Genomic DNA, 22,614 nt, shown 5'->3' with positions numbered 1-22,614 from the left:
ACGGGGAGGATGAGGATGGTGGTCTCGCTGTCGTCCTCCCAGAGCAGATCCTCGATGTCGAAATCGTCCGAGGAGGACGAATCAAACATATCAATGTCTTCATCCTTGAATCAGGCGGCGCGGCGGAGGGTGGACCGCGGAGTTGAGGGAAGAGACGTGGGCGGGATGCGGGGCAACCGAGAGAAACAGGGGAGAGGGCAAGCAAGTAGGTGGCGAAACTTCATTCAGTTCGCCCTCCAAGCCCGTGTATTCGAACCACAAGCATTTTTTTTTGCGCGCGCCTTACTTTTTTTTAAATTATCGTCTCATTTACATCATTTACAGTAACTGATCTATATCGTTTTTCGAACCGAACCTGTAAATTCTGAAGGACCAAAAATAAGAACAAATGTCCCATTGAAATTTTGTATTTTTGGATGAACTAGGGTTTCCTTGACTTTTTTTTTTTTTTTTTTGAACAAAGGACGGGTCCGAAGGACCCAAGCTGCTTATATATCAGTGGTGGGATTACAAATTACAAGAAGGTCCACAAAGGAAAAGATAACACAACCAGGACCTGCACTTTTACAGAAAGGACCCCTAAAAGAAAATATAAAAAGCAATCGGATCCTTGAAGCCCTTCTCCACCGCAGCATCACGACGAGCTCGACGCCAAGAGCAGCGACACCATCGCCGGGGACGAACCACTTGGGATGGCAGCACCGATGAATCTCCAGCTGGAACTCAAGAGCCTCCGAGATGGCATGAGGCCAGGAGGGGTTTCCTTGACTTGTAAAAATCGACGGGCATCACCTTGCTCTCAATAATAGAACGGCTAGGTACGTGGCAGTGACAAGCTACATGATCTGGTACCAAATAAGACTAGACAAAAATGTACTAGCAGTACCAAATAAAGTCCCGCTGGTACGTACGAGCTCTCGATCCGTGCCGAGAAAAGAAAGATCTTGCGCATATGGGACGGCGACAGGCACGAACGATGTGCCCTGCCCGCGGTCTGGCCGTGCCCATCTTCTTCCACCTCCACCAAAGAGGAAAACGACCGGCCGTCGACTCCGGTGGCGTCGCGGTCGCCGGTCGCACTCCGGGAGGCTCCACGCCCGCATCGCCCATACTGCTCCAACCATCCACGTCACCACGTCGCCCATACTGTTCCAACTATCCACTGCACACTCCATCACTACCACGTCACGCCAAGCGCCAAGAACAGTCGGGATCAAGTTTCATTCACACAATTATACTGAGCAAATATGGCAAGGAACACAGCACAGGCAGTGTAGAAATAGAGTAACTGAACATATATTATTACTGATAATAAACATCAACAGATTACAAATACGTTGGGGACTTGAGTTCATCGCCATTGGATGAACCAATAGAGAGAGATTAAAAGCCGCCGCCGCTAAGCAGCAGCTAAATACTAAGTACAAAATAAGCTGTGGGGGATCATCCTCTTGAGAAGGATTACAATAGCAAAATGTGAAAATCAACTAAGGGAGACGATAAGCAACATCAGCTCCACTAATCACAGGAATCAAGTCCACCTTCCTTCCTTCCAGCAACCTCAGCTTCACTTGTCACCACCAGCTTCTTCCAGGGATGGAGGAATGACAGTTCCAAATCTATGGAGCTTCTACCCTTCCTTCTTCTGGCAACAATCTTTTTTTGGGTAAAATTCCTACCACCTCAAGAACCCCAAAACGAATCCGCCCGTCTTGCCTCCCTTCGCCCGGCCGAGAATATTCACAGGGGAGAGATAGATAGATGTATGTACAGGAATTTGCAGTAGCAACTGGAAATAGCAAAAGAAATTTCGAGGATTTTTTTTTGGTTGGGACCGTCTTGTTCAGCCTGTCGCCGTTCCTCACCGTGCCATGCATCTTGTTGGTGGGTCAGTTGATGAGGTCGGAGACCCAGCCGACGTCGGGGCCGGCGCCGTAGCAGCTGCTGCCGGACGCGGGACCATCCCTGGAGAGCCGCTCGAAGACCTTCTCGCGGAGGGCCCGGCCGGACTCGACCCTCTGCACCGGCTCGTCGTCGTCCATGAAGCGGAGGTTGAGCGGCTCCAGGTTGGCCATGAAGCTGGTTGTGGTGGTGGGAGTGGCCATGGGGGTGGTGGGGAGGCTGTAGAGCCCGCCGCCGCCGCCCTTGGGGGAGCCGTACGCGGCCGCGGGGGAGAGGTGGTAGGTGTTGGTCCAGCCGCCGGACGGGGACGACTGCGCCTTGGAGAGGCGCAGCTGGCGGAGGGACGCCATGACGTCGTTGACGCCGGGGGAGCCGACGCCGGGCCACGCGCCGCGGCGGAGCGCGTCGGGCGACATTGGCGGGGACTCGGAGGGCGGCGACTTGGGCGGGGAGGAGAGGAGGGTGCTGGTGGGGGAGGAGGACATGATGCCGCCGCTCTTGCCGGTGAGGTAGGTCTCGAACGCCTGGCGCCGGAGCGGGGAGCCGTCGTAGGACTCTGCGAGCGGGGACAGGGGCGTGCTGCTCCGCGGGCTGGCGTGCTGCGCGGGGATGGAGCGGAGCTGGTCGGGGGTGTGCGCGAAGAAGCAGACGCGGCGGCGGCATGCGGTGCCGTCCTTGCAGGGCTGCGTGCGGTAGCGCGCCGGGTGGAGCCAGCACTCGAAGACGCCGTGCGCGTAGTCGCAGGCGTCGCCGCGCTTGCAGCCGCCCTTGCGGAAGTCCGGGCAGGCGGCGCCGGAGTAGTGGAACTTGCGCGGGTCGCGGCGCCGCGCCTTCTCGCCCGGGTGCGCGAAGGGGCACTCGGTCCAGTCGTGGCTCCGCCCGCGCGCGCAGCGGCGCACCTTGAAGTCGTACATGCGGAACTCGTCGCACGCGTACGCGTCGGCGGCGGCGGCCATCGCCGCCGCCTCGTCGTCGTCGGAGCCGGCGTTGTCGAGGGGGAGGAGGTCGTTGCGGGGCAGGTACTGGCGCAGCGCGGCGAGGAGGTAGGGGGTCATCTCGTCGCCGGTGCCGGCGTCGACGCCGCTCACCGGGAGGCTGCCCCACGGCGGCACGCTCACGCCCTCGCTCATCATCATCATGGCTTCTGGATGGTGGTGGTGCTACGGCCTCTGTTTGGTCTGCTTCGGTGGAGTGGTCTACGGCAGATCTTGTGGACTGGGCTTACACGAGGGAGAATAGAGGGGGGCAGTGGGTTTGTGGAGAAGAAGAGCAGGAGGCGCGCGCTTATAAACAGCTCCGCTAACCCTAGGGTTGGCGCCTAACCATGGTTGGGGTAACCGCGGTAACGCAGACGGCGCGGGTCGTACAACTAACTGACGCCGTCGGCGATCAGCACGGCGGTGGCCGAGCAGAGACTCCACACATCTCACTGACACCTTGGCCCACCATACCCCACAACAGGTCGTCAGTGAGAGGAGCCAACGCGAGGTGGGGACAGAGCAGAAGGTGGGCAGGCAGCGGTACACGCGTCGGGACGGGGGTAGAGCGTGAGGCATGCGGAGGGCGAGGTGTCTGGAGGCCGCGCGGGGGTCGGGACACGTCGTACGATCTTTTAATTCTGGGGTGCCCTACGTGGTATAGGTTGGGGGTTTTGGGAATTTGGCGTCCGGTCCGGGGCGTCGTCGGGTGGAAGATATTGGTTCGTGTAGTTTCTGGAAACCTTGATCTCAAAAAAAAAGTTTCTGGAAACCTTGGGTAGCGACTGGTGGCGCGGCTTGGACACATGCATGCATCTGCATCCCGGTTTGTGGCGTGGGTTCGTGGAGCGCATCCATCAGCAGCTCAGCTGGGTGTTGCTTTTCCCATGTCCAACCTTGTGTATGTGTGCTCCCCTTCCCTGTCATGTGCGTGTGTCTCGTTTGGCTGCTTCCCCGTTTTACAACCATACCGCTATCCAAATTCTACAGAGCAGGATATTTAATTTGTGCGAGTGAGTAACAACTCATGCGTGCTAATTTTAAGGCTAGATATTTTGTAAGGCTACAATATAACATACTGCATATATATATTTCATTTCCTTTGCCCCAAATGGGACATAGCACATATGTGTTTCTTTTTTATAAACAAAATCCCGAATATTCTTCTCAAATCGAAATAGTAAATAATGATATTATCTATTACTCGGTTCGTTCCATCATTTTTTTCCCTTGTTTTAGTTCAAATATGGACTACATAACGAAAAAAAATTTAAGGAACAGAGAGAGTATGTCACGCTGAATCGGATCATGGTTCTTCGAACACCAAAGAAGCAAAAAAGTTAGACAAGGTGGAACAAATTTGAAAAAAGAAGTAATAAATATTTTAAATAACAACGATAACTAATGATGTTGGAGAGTCGCCACATGGTTTAAGACCACCAATATTTTAACTTCAAGATGGGGAAAACATGAGAGATTAAAAAATTAGTGAAAAATGTAGGAGAAAAAAATAAGAAGTTAATCCAAGATACAAAACAATGCTAAATGAGAAAATAAATGTGAAAACAACAGCAAAATCCTGCATGTAACAAAGAAGATAATAGAGGAGGCGGATATCCAAATTTGATTGTAAGCATAGGCAGAGCGGGAGCAATGACATGTAGGGCACACGATGAATATAAGTTTAGTCAATTACAAGTTATGCAAATCGGAGTGTACAACATGTCAATAACCAAGATACAACATATTCACTTTCATATTCCTTGTAACACTCTCTCGGGTTCCAGCGATAGTGTATTGTAATTCAGTTTTCATGTCACACAATATCATATGCCGAACCTCTCAAATATGATCTAAATAGATCAAATGATTCCATGCTTAAATTAATCAACATTGTTACATCCATCTCGGTCAGAAAATATACTTGCGCCAAACTAAGAGCATCTCCACTCGTTGGCGCTCCCCACGCCCAAATCCGGCGAAATTTTTGTCCGGATTGGAGGAAAATTTGGCCTGGGGAGCGCCGAAGTTCCAGCCATCCCCCCGGCAGGAAACCCCCAACCTCGACCATTTGACATATTTCAAACAAATTCGACATAAAATTTAACAAGTTCGGCGAACAAGAGTCAGAAAATTGCTGAAACAAATTCGGCGATTATCAGTACAATGTTTAACAAGTGCTGAAACAAATGAAGCACACAATTTCACAAGTTTTGAAACAAATTAAGACAGACTAGTTGGCGTCGGCGTTGGCGTTGCCTCGGAGCGTCCATATGTGCTCCACCAGATCATCTTGCAGCTGTCGATGCATTGTAGAGTCTCGAATCTCCTGGCGCATAGCAATAAAGGCGGCCCATGATGTTGGCACCTGGTGATTAGGCTGTGCAAGAAGACACCCTCTCTCATATGGTGCTTCTTGCTCAGCCAGAGGGACCGGATGTTTTCGCTCATTTTCAATAATCATATTGTGTAAGCACACACAACAATTCATCACCTCCCACATCTGATCTTTGGACCAAGTCATAGCGGGGAACCAGACGATAGCAAATCTCTGCTGGAGGACACCAAATGCACGCACGACGTCTTTTCGACAAGCTTCTTGTTTATTGACAAACTCGCAAAGTTTGGGGGTGCTAGGTTTCGAGATAGTCTTCACAAATGTTGCCCACTTTGGATAGATACCGTCTGTAAGGTAGTATCCTTTGTTGTAGTGCCGACCATTGATCACATAGTTCACCGGGGGAGCATGTGTTGGAGATATGCCCAAGAGGCAAAAATAAAGTGGTTATTATAATATATCTTTGTGTTTATCATAAATGTTTGCATACCATGCTATAATAGTATTAACCGAAACATTGATACATGTGTGTTATGTAAACAACAAGGAGTCCCTAGTAAGCCTCTTGTACAACTAGCTTATTGATTAATAGATGATCATGGTTTTGTGATCATGAACATTGGATGTTATTAATAACAAGGTTATGTCATTAGATGAATGATATAATGGACACACACCCAAATAAGCGTAGCATAAGATCACGTCATTAAGTTCAACTTGTTATTAGTTTCTGATACATAGTTACCTAGTCCTTCGACCATGAGATCATGTAAATCACTTATACCGGAAGGGTACTTTGATTACATCAAACGCCACTGCGTAAATGGGTGGTTATAAAGATTGGATTAAGTATTCGGAAAGTGTGAGTTGAGGCATATGGATCAAGAGTGGGATTTGTCCATCCCGATGACGGATAGATATACTCTGGGCCCTCGCGGTGGAATGTCGTCTGATTAGCTTGCAATCATGTGACTGGTTCACAAGAGATGATATGCCATGGTACGAGTAAAGAGTACTTGTCGGTGACGAGGTTGAACAAGGTATCGTGATACCGATGATCGAACCTCGGACAATTAAAGTATCGCGTGACAAAGGGAATCGGTATCGTATGTAAATGGTTCAATCGATCACTAAGTTATCGTTGAATAGGTGGGAGCCATTATGGATCTCCAGATCCCGCTATTGGTTATTGGTCGGAGAGAAGTCTCAACCATGTCTGCATAGTTCACGAAGCGTAGGGTGACACACTTAAGGTTTGATGTCGTTTTAAGTAGATATGAAATATGGAATGGAGTTCGAATTTTGTTCGGAGTCTCGGATGGGATCCAGGACATCACGAGGAGTTCCGGAATGGTCCGGAGAATAAGATTCATATATGGGAAGTCATTTTCCAGGGTTCGAAAAAAATCTGGTGTTTTGACCGGAGCTTCTAGAAGGTTTTGAAAAGGACCGGAATAGTCCGGAATGTTGTGGAAGGTTCCGGAAATGTCCGGGACGACCCGGGCTGTCTAAGGAAGTCCGGAGGGTTCCATAATAGGTGTATCAATGTATTCCTTAAGGGTTAAGAAGTTTCCCCTAAAGCAGATTCGGATTTGGCAAAAGAGTCCTAGTTCTAGTAGGTTTCGGCTGACAGAAACCTACCGGAACTCTCCCAAACTTTGGGGGCAGGTCTTGGACGACACAAGGACCTTTTCCACCTATAAAAGGAGGGCAAGGGGAGCCCCAAGAGGTGCACAAGTCGCAGCCCTTGCCCCCTCTCCCCAAACCCTAGCCGCCCCTTCCTCCTCCTCCCTCTTGAACGGCTACGGCGAAGCCCTGCCGGAGATCTTCACCACCACCGCCACCACGCCGTCGTGCTGGCAGGATTCCTAGGAGGATCTACTACATCCGCTGCCCGCTGGAACGGGGAGAAGGACGTCGTCATCAACACCGAACGTGTGGCCGAGTACGGAGGTGCTGCTCGACTGTGGCACCGTCAAGATCTTCTACGCGCTTTTGAAAGCGGCAAGTGATCGACTACAGCAACAACGAGATCTAATCTCGTAGGCTTTGGAAATCTTCGAGGGTTAGTCTCATGATCTTCTCGTTGCTACCATCTTCTAGATTGGATCTTGGCTTGTTATTCGTTCTTGCGGTAGGAAATTTTTGTTTTCTATGCTACGAATCCCATCAGCATGATCCTCAACAAGCTTGGAAAAGATCGGGGAGCAGTGAGATCATGGGTAGCCACTGCTTCAAGTATCACAGTGCAGCCGTTTTTGTGACCCTTGTACATTCCCTGCCATGCAAACGGACAGTTCTTCCATTTCTAATGCATGCAGTCAATGCTTCCAAGCATCCCTGGAAAACCCCTAGCTTCATTTGTTGCAAGGATCCTCTGAGTGTCTTCGACAGTGGGTGATTGATAACCCACAAGTATAGGGGATCGCAACAGTCTTCGAGGGAAGTAAAACCCAAATTTATTGATTCGACACAAGGGGAGGTAAAGAATACTTATAAGCCTTAACAACTGAGTTGTCAATTCAGCTGCACCTGGAAAAGCACTAGTAACAGGGGTGATGTGAAAGCAGCAGTAATATGAGAGCAATAGTAACAGTAACACAACAGCAATAGCAGTAATATGAGAGCAATGTCACCAGAAAATAGTTGATACTACTTCCAATGTCATGTAGAACGAGTATATGATGATGAGAGATGGACCGGGGTTCCCAGCTATCTACACTAGTGGTAACTCTCCAATAACAAGTGTTGGGTGAACAAATTACAGTTGGGCAATTGATAGGATTGAAATAGCATTAAGACAGAACATCAAGATTATTAATCATGTAGGCATGTTTTCCATATATAGTCATACGTGCTCGCAATGAGAAACTTGCATAACATCTTTTGTCCTACCAGCCGGTGGCAGCCGGGCCTCTAGGGAATCTACTGGAAATTAAGGTACTCCTTTTAATAGAGCACCGGAGCAAAGCATTAACACTCCGTGAAAACATGTGATCCTCATATCTAAGCCTTCCCCTCCAGTTGTCCCAATTTCTGTCACTTTGGGGCCTTTGGTTCCGGACATAGACATGTGCATACAACTTGTAGATACAATCTAAGCAATAAGTATAGAGCTTAAATCTAAGATCATGCCACTCGGGCCCTAGTGACAAGCATTAAACACAACAAGATTGCAGCAACAATAACTTCATAAACTTTATAGATAGACTAATCATAATGTAACAATCCATCGGATCCCGACAAACACAACACCGATTACATCAGATGAATCTCAATCATGTAAGGCAGCTCATGAGATCATTGTATTGAAGTACATGGGGGAGAGAATACCAACTAGCTACAGCTAGAACCGGTAGTCCATGGGGGAACTACTCACGGAGCATGATGGAGGCGGTGGCGTCGATGGAGATGGCTTTCGGGGGCACTTCCCCATCCCGGCAGGGTGCCGGAACAGAGACTTCTGTCCCCCGAATTGGAGTTTCGCGATGGTGGCGGCGCCCCTGGAGTCTTTCTGGAGTTTCGTCAATTGGTATCGCGTTTTTAGGTCGAAAGGGCTCTTATAGGCGAAGAGGCGGAGTCGGAAGGGCGCCAGGGCTCCCTCCCCATAGGCCGGCGCGGCCAGGGTGGAGCCCGCGCGGCCCTGTTGTGTGGGGCCCTCCTGGCCCATCTTCGTTTCCCCTTCGGTGTTCTGGAATCTTCCGGGAAAAATAAGATACTGGGTATTTGTTTCGTCGAATTCCGAGAATATTGCCCAAACAGCCTTTCTGGAACCAAAAACAACAGAAAACAGGAACTGACACTGTGGCATCTTGTTAATAGGTTAGTTCCGGAAAATGCATAAAAACATTATAAAGTGCAAGCAAAACATGTAAGTATTGCCATAAAACAAGCATGGAACATCAGAAATTATAGGTACGTTGGAGACGTATCAGCATCCCCAAGCTTAGTTCCTGCTCGCCCTCGAGCAGGTAAACGATAAAAAGAGTAATTTCTGTAGTGACATGCTACTTACATAGTCTTGATCATCCTATTATAAAGCATATGAGATGAATGCAGTGACTCAAGGAAATGATCTATAGTTGCTAACAAATAGATAACATATAGCAAAACTTTTCATGAATAGTACTTTCAAGACAAGCATCAAAAGTCTTGCATAAGAGTTAACTCATAAGGCAATACATTCAAAGTAAAGGCATTGAAGCAACACAGAGGAAGATTTAAGTTTCAGCAGTTGCTTTCAACTTTCAACATGCATATCTCATGGATAATTGTCAACACAAAGTAATATGATGAATGCAAATATGCAAGTATGTAAGAATCAATGCACAGTTAACACAAGTGTTTGCTTCTAAGATGGAAGGAAGTAGGTAAACTGACTCAACATAAAGTAAAAGAAAGGCCCTTCGCAGAGGGAAGCAGGGATAAAATCATGTGCTAGAGCTTTTCAAGTTTTGAAATCATATAGAGAGTATAAAAGTAAAATTTTGAGAGGTGTTTGTTGTTGTCAACGAATGGTAGTGGGCATTCTAACTACCTCATCAACCAGACTTTCAAGAGCGGCTCCCATGAAGGACGTTATCTCTACCAGCAAGGTAGATCATCCCTCTTCTCTTTTGTTTACACATGTATTTTAGTTTTATTTATGGTTGACACTCCTCCCAACCTTTTGCTTTCACAAGCCATGGCTAACCGAATCCTCGGGTGCCTTCCAACATTCACATACCATGAAGGAGTGTCTATTTGCAAAATTAAGTTGCTTACTGATGAATCAGAGCAAAACATGTGAAGAGAATTATTGATGAAAGTTGATTAATTGGGGGCTGGGAACCCCGCGCCAGCTCTTTTTGCAAAATTATTGGATAAGCGGATGAAACCACTAGTCCATTGGTGAAAGTCTGTCCGAAGTAAATGACAAGATCGAAAGATAAACACCACATACTTCTGAAGGAGATATGCCCTAGAGGCAATAATAAAGTGGTTATTATTTATATCTTTATGTTTATGATAAATGTTTATATGTCATGCTATAATTGTATTAACTGAAACATTAGTACTTGTGTGATATGTAAACAACAAAGAGTCCCTAGTATGCCTCTTAACTAGCTTGTTGATTAATGGATGATTAGTTTCATAATCATGAACATTGGATGTTATTAATAACAAGGTTATATCATTGTATGAATGATGTAATGGACACACCCAATTAAGCATAGCATAAGATCACGTCATTGAGTTATTTGCTATAAGCTTTCGATACATAGTTACCTAGTCCTTATGACCATGAGATCATGTAAATCACTTATACCGGAAAGGTACTTTGATTACACCAAACGCCACTGCGTAAATGGGTGGTTATAAAGGTGGGATTAAGTATACAGAAAGTATGAGTTGAGGCATATGGATCAACAGTGGGATTTATCCATCCCGATGACGGATAGATATACTCTGGGCCCTCTCGGTGGAATGTCGTCTAAATGTCTTGCAAGCATATGAATAAGTTCATAAGAGACCACATACCACGGTATGAGTAAAGAGTACTTGTCAGGAGACGAGGTTGAAGAAGGTATAGAGTGATACCGGTGATCAAACCTCGGACAAGTAAAATATCGCGTGACAAAGGGAATTGGTATCGTATGTGAATGGTTCATTCGATCACTGAAGTCATCGTTGAATATGTGGGAGCCATTATGGATCTCCAGATCCCGCTATTGGTTATTGATCGGAGTGAGTACTCAACCATGTCCGCATAGTTCACGAACCGTAGGGTGACACACTTAAGGTTTGATGTTGAAATGGTAGAACTTGAATATGGAATGGAGTTCGAATATTTGTTCGGAGTCCCGGATGAGATCTCGGACATCACGAGGAGTTCCGGAATGGTCTGGAGAATAAGATTCATATATAGGAAGTCATATTCCAAGTTTGGAAATGATCCGGTGCATTTATGGCAGGTTCTAGAAGGTTCTAGAAAAGTCCGGAAGAAATCACCATGGAAAGTAGAATCCCGGAGGGACTCCACCTTGCATGGCCAGCCAACCCTAAAGGGGAGGAGTCCAAAGTGGACTCCCCAAAGGTGGCCGGCCAACCCCCCTCATGGAAGGGGGGAATCCCACCCCAAGTGGGATTCCCACCTTGGGTAGGTTTCCCTACACATGGAAGGTTTTTGGTTCGGGTCTTATTTGAAGACTTGTAGTCCAACACTTGGGGCTTCCACCTATATAATGAGGGGCATAGGAGAGGGGGCTGACCACCACAAGCCCATAGCTTGGCCGCACCCATAGGTGGCCGGCCACCCCCTCTCCCAAACCCTAGCCGCCCCCTCTCTCCTCCTCTTCTCCCGCACGCTTAGCGAAGCTCCGCCGGAGATCTCCACCGCCACCGCCACCACGCCGTCGTGCTGCCGGATTCAAGGAGGAGCTACTACTTCCGCTGCCCGCTGGAACGGGGAGAAGGACGTCGTCTTCATCAACACCGAACGTGTGACCGAGTACGGAGGTGCTGCCCGATTGTGGCACCGTGATCAAGATCTTCTACGCGCATTTGCAAGCGGCAAGTGATCGTCTACCGCAGCAATAAGAGCCTACTCTTATAGGCTTTGGAAATCTTCAAGGGTTACTCTTGATCATCCCCTTGTTGCTCCCGTCTTCTAGATTGCATCTTGGCTTGGATTGCGTTCTCGCGGTAGGAATTTTTTTGTTTTCTATGCAACGAATCCCTACAGTGGTATCAGAGCCGTGTCTATGCATAGATGGTTGCACGAGTAGAACACAATGGTTTTGTGGGCGTTGATGCTCTTGTTATCTTTAGTTTGAGTACTTTGCATCTTTGTGGCATAGTGAGATGAAGCGGCTCGGACTAACTTTACATGACCGCGTTTATGAGACTTGTTCCTCGTTCGACATGCAACTTGTATTGCATAAGAGGCTTTGCGGGTGTCTGTCTCTCCTACTATAGTGAAGATTCAATTTACTCTTCTATTGACAGCACTAGTATCACCGTTGTGGTTCATGTTCGTAGGTAGATTAGATCTTACTCGAAAACCCTAAACCACGTAAAATATGCAAACCAAATTAGAGACGTCTAACTTGTTTTTGCAGGGTTTGGTGATGTGATATGGCCATAATGAGATGATGAATATGTATGAGATGATCATTATTGTATTGTGGCAACCGGCAGGAGCCTTATGGTTGTCTTTAAATTTCATGTTGAGTAGTATTTCAAAGTAGTTGTAATAGTTGCTACATGAGGTGAACAACCATGAAGACGGCGCCATGAACCTTGATGCTACGCCGACGATGATGGAGATCATTCCCGTTGATGATGGAGATCATGTCCGTGCTTTGGAGATGAAGATCGAAGGCGCAAAGACTAAAGGGCCATATCATATCACATATGAATTGCATGTGATGTTAATCCTTTATGCATCTTATTTTGCTTAGAACGCGACGGTAGCATTATAAGATGATCCCTCACATTAATATCAAGATAATAAAGTGTTCTCCCCTCGTATGCACCGTTGCATTGTTTGACGTTTTGAAGCATCTCGTGATGATCGGGTGTGATAAACTCAACATACAACAGTGTAAGCCATGTTGCACACGCGGAATACTTGGGTTTGCTTGACGAGCCTAGCATGTACAGACATGGCCTCGGGACAACGGAAACCGAAAGGTTGAACACGAGTCATATGGATGATATGATCAACATGATGATGTTCACCATTGAAGCTACATCATCTCACGTGATGATCGGTTTTGGTGTAGTGGATTTGGATCGTGTACCACTTAACAACTATGAGGGATGTTGTATTAAGTGGGAGTTCATTAGTAATTAGATTAAAACATGAACTAATTATCATAAACATAGTCTGAGTAGTATTTTGAATTAATTTTGTAGTATTGGCATCTGTTTTTCTACCATGCGCTAGTCTTGTTATTGAGATAGAAATACTGTTAAAATCTGACAAGAAACTTTACGGATTGGTACCGTATTGTTAAAGAATCAAGAATTGATTAAGTCCTATTGCAAACTTTTAGTAAACCTCACATTGTTGATTCAAAGAGCTATGGTTTCAATTAGTACCTAAAGTTATCTTGTCTCTGTGAAACTTGAAGTTCAAATCTGTTTGAAAAGTAAGGAGCTGAAAATTTAGTTTTCAGAAATAATCAAGGTATGAGATATATGTGATATCTAAGACCTTATTGCAAGATGATAGAATATATTTTGGTGAGACTACATAAACTCATAAGTTTTATGGGAATGTACGAAGGTTGAAGACGCAAGGCGTCCCAATCCTCCAACTATTGGGGCACTAACGATATTCGTATATCCATGAAGTGATTGTCCTTAGTATGCACCGTTGCTAAGACTCGTCGTTTCGAAGCATCACGTGATGATCGGGTGTTATAGATTCTACGTGTGCTTACAACGGGTGCAAGCCAGATTTGCACATGCGAATACTAAGGTTAAACTTTACGAGTCTAGCATGTACAGACATGGTCTCGAAAAGTCGTCATGATATGATGGTTAAAATTATGAGTGAAATTGTTCATCATATTAAAAGGTTATTAATAGTGAAATCCGGAACACTTGTCATATGATGATCAACTTCAAAGTAAGAACCTCAAGGTTATTGGTATTTGACCAACAAACCTAGAAGTTATTGATGTTGAAGTGTTTTTCTGAATAATGAGGAAAGCTAAAAGAGAAACTGCAAAAAAAAATATTTTGGCAGAAAGAAAGAAAAGACTAGAAAGTCTAGCTCAGGTGTATATAAATGATATACATGTTATGGTTGTATTCCTAGTTAAGTCACACTATAAAATTCTTGGGTATTAGTACTATATTGGTTGGTATGAAGTGTCATACAAAACAACACAATACAAGAATACAATGGCCTAAGTGACTGACAAGGAATATGATAGGAATACACGTCTGGAACAAAATAAAGTGTTATTATGTTCGTCGTTGGCATTCTATCTAGTCCTTAGAATTTATAATAAAGAACTTAATAATTGTTATTTTGCTCTGGTCAAATGAAAACAATGAGTTGTTCAAATTATGACATTACTCCATGTACGATGGATAAGTTATTATAAATCTTAATGGTGAAACACACATACATAACACTGACGCTAAAATGCCATAAGGCAAATGATTTGAATTCCACGTATTTGTGGAACCGCCATTTAGGTCATGTTAGAAATGAACACATGAAGGAACTCCATGCAAATGGATTTTGGAGTCATTTGATTTTTGAATCATTTGGCGCTTGCAAATCTTTTCTAAAGAGAATGATTAAAATACCGTTCATAGGCCAAGAGTTGAACGGGCAACTAACTTAGTGAAAAATACATGATGATGTATGTGGTTCACTGGGCATAGTTGTGTGCGGGAGATTCTTCTACTTCATGAAAACTTTCAACAATGAATTGAGTATATATATGTGGATATATTCAATAATTAAGGAAGAAGTTTGAAACATTTGAATGGATTCAAATAAATTTCAGCATGAAGTGGAAATCATCGTAATAGAAAAGCCAAATATCTATGATTGGATCATGGTGAAAATATTTGAATTACGAGTTTTAGCGAACATCTAAGAGAGTCATGAAATTGTTCTACAACTCACATTTCTTGGAGCATCATAATGATGATATAGTATCCGAGAGATGTATCCAAGCCTTGTTGGATTAATGATGAGATAAAATATTATGACGCCATTATATTTTTGTGGATTATGCTTTAGTGACTACCGTTTTTACACTGAATAGAGCATCATCATGATCCGTAGAAATGACACCATACGAGTTATGGCATGGGTATAAACCCTAATAGTCCTTTCTTTAAATTTTGGTCTGAAAGTTAACAACCAAAATCGGATGAATGTCTTTGTTGGTTATCCCAAAGAATTTATTGGGAATTCTTTCCACTATGAAGTAAACGACAAAAGTGTTTGTTAATGTTACTTGCTTATTTCCAAGAAATTGTTTTCTAGTGAAGTATTTGAGTGGGAGGACAATATAAATTGATAAGGTTTATGAAACTGAGCATAATGATCAGAGTAGCACAGCATCGGAATTGGTTTCGGAAGCGGCCACGACGATCATGGCTCCCATGACTACAAAGTGTTTTAGCTATGGAGATCGAAGTGCATATTGAACCTTGTAGGTATGGTTTACTTTGTGATCAAATAAATGATTTGTGAACAAAGGATTGATTTTGAACAATGATAAACCAACTACAAACAAAGAAGTTATGATGGGCCCTAACTCCGTTAAAATGGCTATATGCCATGAAATCCAAGATAGATAAATACTTTTTGAAAGTAAATGGATCTATAAAATTGATGGACTTGGATGGAATATCCTTAAAGAAGCTCGATTTGTCGAAAAATTGTTTACGACAAAGTTCAAAGAGTTGACTACGATAAGATTAGATCTTCCGTAGCAATGCTTATAGTCTATGTGGATTATTCTAGTAATCACTACATATTTCTTTTATGAGATATGCTAGTAGGATGGCAAAATACATTACTTATCAGAAGTATGTATTAAAAGGTATATACAAGATACAACCAAGAGTTTTGCTGGTCCGTGGAATACTAGATAGGTATACAAACTTCAATTTGATGAAGTAAGTATAGCGGAGTTTGAATCTTCACTGGATGAAATAGTCAAAGAGTTTTTTGATTTCATCAGAGACGACGAAGAGGCTTGCATTTGCAAGAAATTAAGTGGGAGCGCTGAGACATATTTATAATACTTATGTAGAAGACATATAGTTGGTTATAAATAATGTAATTACATAATTGATTAAAAGGTTTCATTGAAAAATTAACTTCAATGAAAGTGATATGGACTGAAACAAATTTTGTGTCAAGATCTATGAAGATAGATTGAAACACATAATATGTTCAAGTCAAAGTACATAGAATGGATATTGAAATAGTTCAATATAAAAATATTAAGAAAATATTCTTGTCATGTTAAGTTTTAACAAGACTTGAGTGTATCTGACACTCAATGAGTAAAAACACATGAGTGATTATAGATCACGAATAATATGTACACAATCAGATGTCATGTGCTATAAAGTGTTATGAGCATATACCAGAATGATTCATATGATGATCATTGGACGACAGTAAGAATATTCTTGAGTACTTTAGAAGAACTAAGGATATATATATATATATAGTTTTGTATGGGAAATGACAAACAAATCGCTGTAAGATGTTGCACCGATATTTGTTTTGTCACATATGAAAATAAAATTTCAATCTCAAATTAGACTAAGTGTTGTTTAAAAGGTAGCACGATGAGCTAGAAGTTGTCTATGCTAGATTTAGAAGAGTTCTAAATATTATGACGGATTCTACAAAAGAAGGCAGAATATGTCATTGTTTTGACAATGACAAAGGATGTTAAAGTCAAGAGGTTCTTTGAGAACTTGGTGTAGTTCCGACAGAGTCAGAACTTTGAAGCTATATTGTGTGTGACAATATTAGTAACATATTTCAGACCGCGGAATTAAGGTTCCACCAGAAGACCAAACATATTTAATGCCGACTCATTTGGAAATGAGTGATGCGTTGAGACGCAAATGAATTACAAAATACATACGTTTCTGAGCATGTCAGATCCGTTGACTAAAACCTCTCCCGTGAGCAAAACATGATAAAACACCAGAAGGCCAAGGTGTTATATCTTTACAAATGTAAACTAGATTATTGACTCTAGTGCAAGTGGGAGACTGAAGGAGATATGCCCTAGAGGCAATAATAAAGTGGTTATTATTTATATCTTTATGTTTATGATAAATGTTTATATGTCATGCTATAATTGTATTAACTGAAACATTAGTACTTGTGTGATATGTAAACAACAAAGAGTCCCTAGTATGCCTCTTAACTAGCTTGTTGATTAATGGATGATTAGTTTCATAATCATGAACATTGGATGTTATTAATAACAAGGTTATATCATTGTATGAATGATGTAATGGACACACCCAATTAAGCATAGCATAAGATCACGTCATTGAGTTATTTGCTATAAGCTTTCGATACATAGTTACCTAGTCCTTATGACCATGAGATCATGTAAATCACTTATACCGGAAAGGTACTTTGATTACACCAAACGCCACTGCGTAAATGGGTGGTTATAAAGGTGGGATTAAGTATACAGAAAGTATGAGTTGAGGCATATGGATCAACAGTGGGATTTGTCCATCCCGATGACGGATAGATATACTCTGGGCCCTCTCGGTGGAATGTCGTCTAAATGTCTTGCAAGCATATGAATAAGTTCATAAGAGACCACATACCACGGTATGAGTAAAGAGTACTTGTCAGGAGACGAGGTTGAAGAAGGTATAGAGTGATACCGGTGATCAAACCTCGGACAAGTAAAATATCGCGTGACAAAGGGAATTGGTATCGTATGTGAATGGTTCATTCGATCACTGAAGTCATCGTTGAATATGTGGGAGCCATTATGGATCTCCAGATCCCGCTATTGGTTATTGATCGGAGTGAGTACTCAACCATGTCCGCATAGTTCACGAACCGTAGGGTGACACACTTAAGGTTTGATGTTGAAATGGTAGAACTTGAATATGGAATGGAGTTCGAATATTTGTTCGGAGTCCCGGATGAGATCCCGGACATCACGAGGAGTTCCGGAATGGTCTGGAGAATAAGATTCATATATAGGAAGTCATATTCCAAGTTTGGAAATGATCCGGTGCATTTATGACAGGTTCTAGAAGGTTCTAGAAAAGTCCGGAAGAAATCACCATGGAAAGTAGAATCCCGGAGGGACTCCACCTTGCATGGCCAGCCAACCCTAAAGGGGAGGAGTCCAAAGTGGACTCCCCAAAGGTGGCCGGCCAACCCCCCTCATGGAAGGGGGGAATCCCACCCCAAGTGGGATTCCCACCTTGGGTAGGTTTCCCTACACATGGAAGGTTTTTGGTTCGGGTCTTATTTGAAGACTTGTAGTCCAACACTTGGGGCTTCCACCTATATAATGAGGGGCATAGGAGAGGGGGCTGACCACCACAAGCCCATAGCTTGGCCGCACCCATAGGTGGCCGGCCACCCCCTCTCCCAAACCCTAGCCGCCCCCTCTCTCCTCCTCTTCTCCCGCACGCTTAGCGAAGCTCCGCCGGAGATCTCCACCGCCACCGCCACCACGCCGTCGTGCTGCCGGATTCAAGGAGGAGCTACTACTTCCGCTGCCCGCTGGAACGGGGAGAAGGACGTTGTCTTCATCAACACCGAACGTGTGACCGAGTACGGAGGTGCTGCCCGATTGTGGCACCGTGATCAAGATCTTCTACGCGCATTTGCAAGCGGCAAGTGATCGTCTACCGCAGCAATAAGAGCCTACTCTTATAGGCTTTGGAAATCTTCAAGGGTTACTCTTGATCATCCCCTCGTTGCTCCCGTCTTCTAGATTGCATCTTGGCTTGGATTGCGTTCTCGCGGTAGGAAATTTTTTGTTTTCTATGCAACGAATCCCTACAACTTCCTCATGAGCTATAAAACATTGACACAAATAAGAGATAATAGCTTTTGAATTGTTTAAAGGTAGCACATGAAGTATTTGCTTGGAATGGCAGGAAATACCACATAGTAGGTAGATATGGTGGACACAGATGGCATAGGTTTTGGCTCAAGGTTTTGGATGCACGAGAAGCATTTCCTCTCAGTACAAGGCTTTGGCTAGCAAGGTTGTTTGAAGCAAACACAAGTATGAACCGGTACAGCAAAACTTACATAAGAACATATTGCAAGCATTATAAGACTCTACACTGTCTTCCTTGTTGCTCAAACACTTTTACCAGAAAATATCTAGACCTTAGAGAGACCAATCATGCAAACCAATTTAAACAAGCTCTACGGTAGTTCTCCACTAATAGGTTTAAACTACATGATGCAAGAGCTTAAACATGATCTACTTGAGAGCTCAAAACAATTGCCAAGTATCAAATTATTCAAGACAATATGAGGCATTTTCTGTTTCCAACCAAATAGCAATAAATGCAATAGCTTCCAACTTTTATCATTGAACATTAAAAGTAAAACGAAGAACACAAGTGTTCATATGAAAAAGCGGAGCGTGTATCTCTCCCACACAAGGATTGCTAGGATCCAATCTTATTCAAACAAAATGAAAATAAAAAACACACAGACGCTCCAAGTAAAGCACATAAGATGTGACCGAATAAAAATATAGTTTCAATACAAGAACCTGATAAGTTGATGAAGAAGGGGATGCCTTGGGAATCCCCAAGCTTAGACGCTTGAGTCTTCTTCAAATATGCAGGGATGAACCACGGGGGCATCCCCAAGCTTAGACTTTTCACTCTTCTTGATCATATATCATCCTCCTCTCTTGACCCTTGAAAACTTCCTTCACACCAAACTTCTCATAAACTTCATTAGAGGGGTTAGTACTCAAAAAACTTTAATCCACTTTAGTCCTGTAGTGACACATTGCAAGAACTCAATAAAAATTAGCTACAGCTCTCCACGTCTAGAAAGCCTCACTTAAAGTCCACAAGAGACAATGCAAAAAAACAGAGACAGAATCTGTCAAAACAGAACAGTCAGTAAACACGAATTTATAAGAGGTACTTACGTTGCTCAAATCAGAAAACTCAAAACTAATGAAAGTTGCGTACATATCTGAGGAACACGCACGTAAATTGGCAGATTTTTCTGAGTTACCTACAGAGAGCCCGGCCCAAATTCGTGACAGATAGAAATCTATTTCTGCGCAGAAATCCAAATCTAGCATCAACCTTCTATTAGAGACTTTACTTGGCACAACATTGCAATAAAATAAAGATAAGAAGAGGTTGCTACAGTAGTAACAACTTCCAAAACACAACAAAACAGTAGCAAAATAAACACATGGGTTATCTCCCAAGAAGTTCTTTCTTTATAGCCATTAAGATGGGCTCAGCAGTTTTAATGATGCACTCGTAAGAAATAAGAGTTGAAGCAAAAGAGAGCATCAAAAAGCAAATTCAAAACACATTTAAGTCTAACCCACTTCCTATGCATAGGAATCTTGTACACAAATAAATTCATGAAGAACAAAGTGACAAGCATAAGAAGATAAAACAAGAGTAACTTCAAAATTTTCAGCATATAGAGAGGTGTTTTAGCACCATGCAAGTTTCTACAACCATATTTTCCTCTCTCATAATAATTTCCAGTAGCTTCATGGACAAACTCAACAATATAACTATCACATAAAGTATGCTTTTCATGATCCATAAACACATAATTTTTATCAAGCTCAAAAATAGTGGGACTAAAACTTTCAAATCCACTTTTATCAATAATATAACAAGATGATTGATCAATCTCAAAAGATATGGGACTCATAGATAAAGTCAAGAACTCTCCTATCCCATTTTCATTAGTAGTACAATTAATATTATCAAGTAACATAGGACCATTATCTAGAGATTTATCATAAACATTTGCTACGCAAAACTCTTTAGTATCATGCATCTCAACATCAGGCACAAACAAAGCATTATCATAAGATTTATTAAAATAGCATGGATTATCATAAATAACAGTAGCATAATCATTTTCACAAGTTTTACTAATAGGGAATATTTCAAGAGAATCCACAGGAACATGGGTAGCTAATCCATTCTTCCTCCTTTTGTTCATCACTCTCCTCTTCTTTTTCATCCAATGAGCTTTCAGGTTCATCAATTTCCTCCTCTTTTTCATCCAATGAGCTTTCAGGTTCATCAATTTCTTGTTTCACAGGTTCCTGCAAATGGTGAGTGCATTCTTGTGCATTAATGAGTCTCTCTTTATAATCAATGATATAAGGATTATCACTGTAACTTTCTATGCAAAAATTAAAGATAGAAGAGACATAATCTTTAAGGTCCTTACAAACAACACAAGTTTCATAATTTTTAGATATGAAGGATTCGATCTCAGAAGCTCCCATAAATAAGACAAATTGTTCTACTTCTTCGAACCCAAAATGAAGATAGCTATTCCAATTATAGTTCTTAATTAAAACTTCCTCACTAAAGCCACATTGAAATTTAAGATGTTTAGTATCCTGTTTAGAGCAACAGTTTATATCATGGCGTTTAAGCAAGATTTTACCAATTGTATTCAATTTTTCTATCACAGCACTCATAACTTTTCCCGTTCTTGATTCTCTATAATTATTATATAATTCAATAAGCTCCAAGTAGGTTGTAAGTTCTTCCATAACAACAGTTTTTAATTTTTAGGTTTTTCAAATTTTTATGGATTTTTGGGTATATGAGGAAAATAAAACAAGACAAAAACAAACTAGACAAAAGTAACTAAGCAAACTAATACTAGACAGAAATAAACTAAGCACAAATAAAGTAGAAAAAAAGTGAACTAAGCAAAACAAAATAAAATAAAACAGAGAGAGAGGTAGAGTGTACTCCCCAGGTGAACTTATGAGTAGAGCTATGCCTCCCCGGCAACGGCGCCAGAAAATAGTCTTGATAACCCACAAGTATAGGGGATCGCAACAGTCTTCAAGGGAAGTAAAACCCAAATTTATTGATTCGACACAAGGGGAGGTAAATAATACTTATAACCCTTAACAACTGAGTTGTCAATTCAGCTGCACCTGGAAAAGCACTAGTAACAGGGGTGATGTGAAAGCAGCAGTAATATGAGAGCAATAGTAATGATAACACAATGACGATAGCGATAATATGAGAGCAATGGCACCAGAAAATAGTTGATACTACTTCCAATGTCATGTAGAACGAGTATATGATGATGAGAGATGGACCGGGGTTCCCAGCTATCTACACTAGTGGTAACTCTCCAATAACAAGTGTTGGGTGAACAAATTACAGTTGGGCAATTGATAGGATTGAAATAGCATTAGGACAGAATATGAAGATTATTAATCATGTAGGCATGTTTTCCATATATAGTCATACGTGCTCGCAATGAGAAACTTGCATAACATCTTTTGTCCTACCAGCCGGTGGCAGCCGGGCCTCTAGGGAATCTACTGGAAATTAAGGTACTCCTTTTAATAGAGCACCGGAGCAAAGCATTAACACTCCGTGAAAACATGTGATCCTCATATCTAAGCCTTCCCCTCCAGTCGTCCCAATTTCTGTCACTTTGGGGCCTTTGGTTCCGGACATAGACATGTGCATACAACTTGTAGATACAATCTAAGCAATAAGTATAGAGCTTAAATCTAAGATCATGTCACTCGGGCCCTAGTGACAAGCATTAAACACAACAAGATTGCAGCAACAATAACTTCATAAACTTTATAGATAGACTAATCATAATGTAACAATCCATCGGATCCCGACAAACACAACACCGATTAC

The 22,614-nt window shown here is 42.8% G+C and overlaps 1 protein-coding gene across 1 annotated transcript; it reads right to left on the bottom strand.

Annotated features, from left to right (window-relative positions):
• Positions 1-1,280: 1,280 nt before the first annotated feature.
• Positions 1,281-3,164, bottom strand: LOC127341509 (zinc finger CCCH domain-containing protein 2-like). The gene has a single exon (XM_051367379.2). The coding sequence runs from the start codon at positions 3,039-3,041 to the stop codon at positions 1,890-1,892; it is 1,152 nt and encodes a 383-aa protein (XP_051223339.1). The 5' UTR covers positions 3,042-3,164; the 3' UTR covers positions 1,281-1,889.
• Positions 3,165-22,614: the final 19,450 nt, after the last annotated feature.

This window comes from Lolium perenne, chromosome 3 (genome assembly GCF_019359855.2).
Source record: "Lolium perenne isolate Kyuss_39 chromosome 3, Kyuss_2.0, whole genome shotgun sequence".
Classification (NCBI taxonomy): domain Eukaryota; kingdom Viridiplantae; phylum Streptophyta; class Magnoliopsida; order Poales; family Poaceae; genus Lolium; species Lolium perenne.
The sequence above is the reverse complement of the archived record's forward strand: the minus strand, read 5'-3'. Positions and strand labels throughout refer to the sequence as shown.

Coding starts and splice junctions, on each gene's coding strand:
- LOC127341509 (XM_051367379.2), bottom strand. CDS start 3,041: ATGATGATGATGAGCGAGGGCGTGAGCGTGCCGCCGTGGGGCAGCCTC.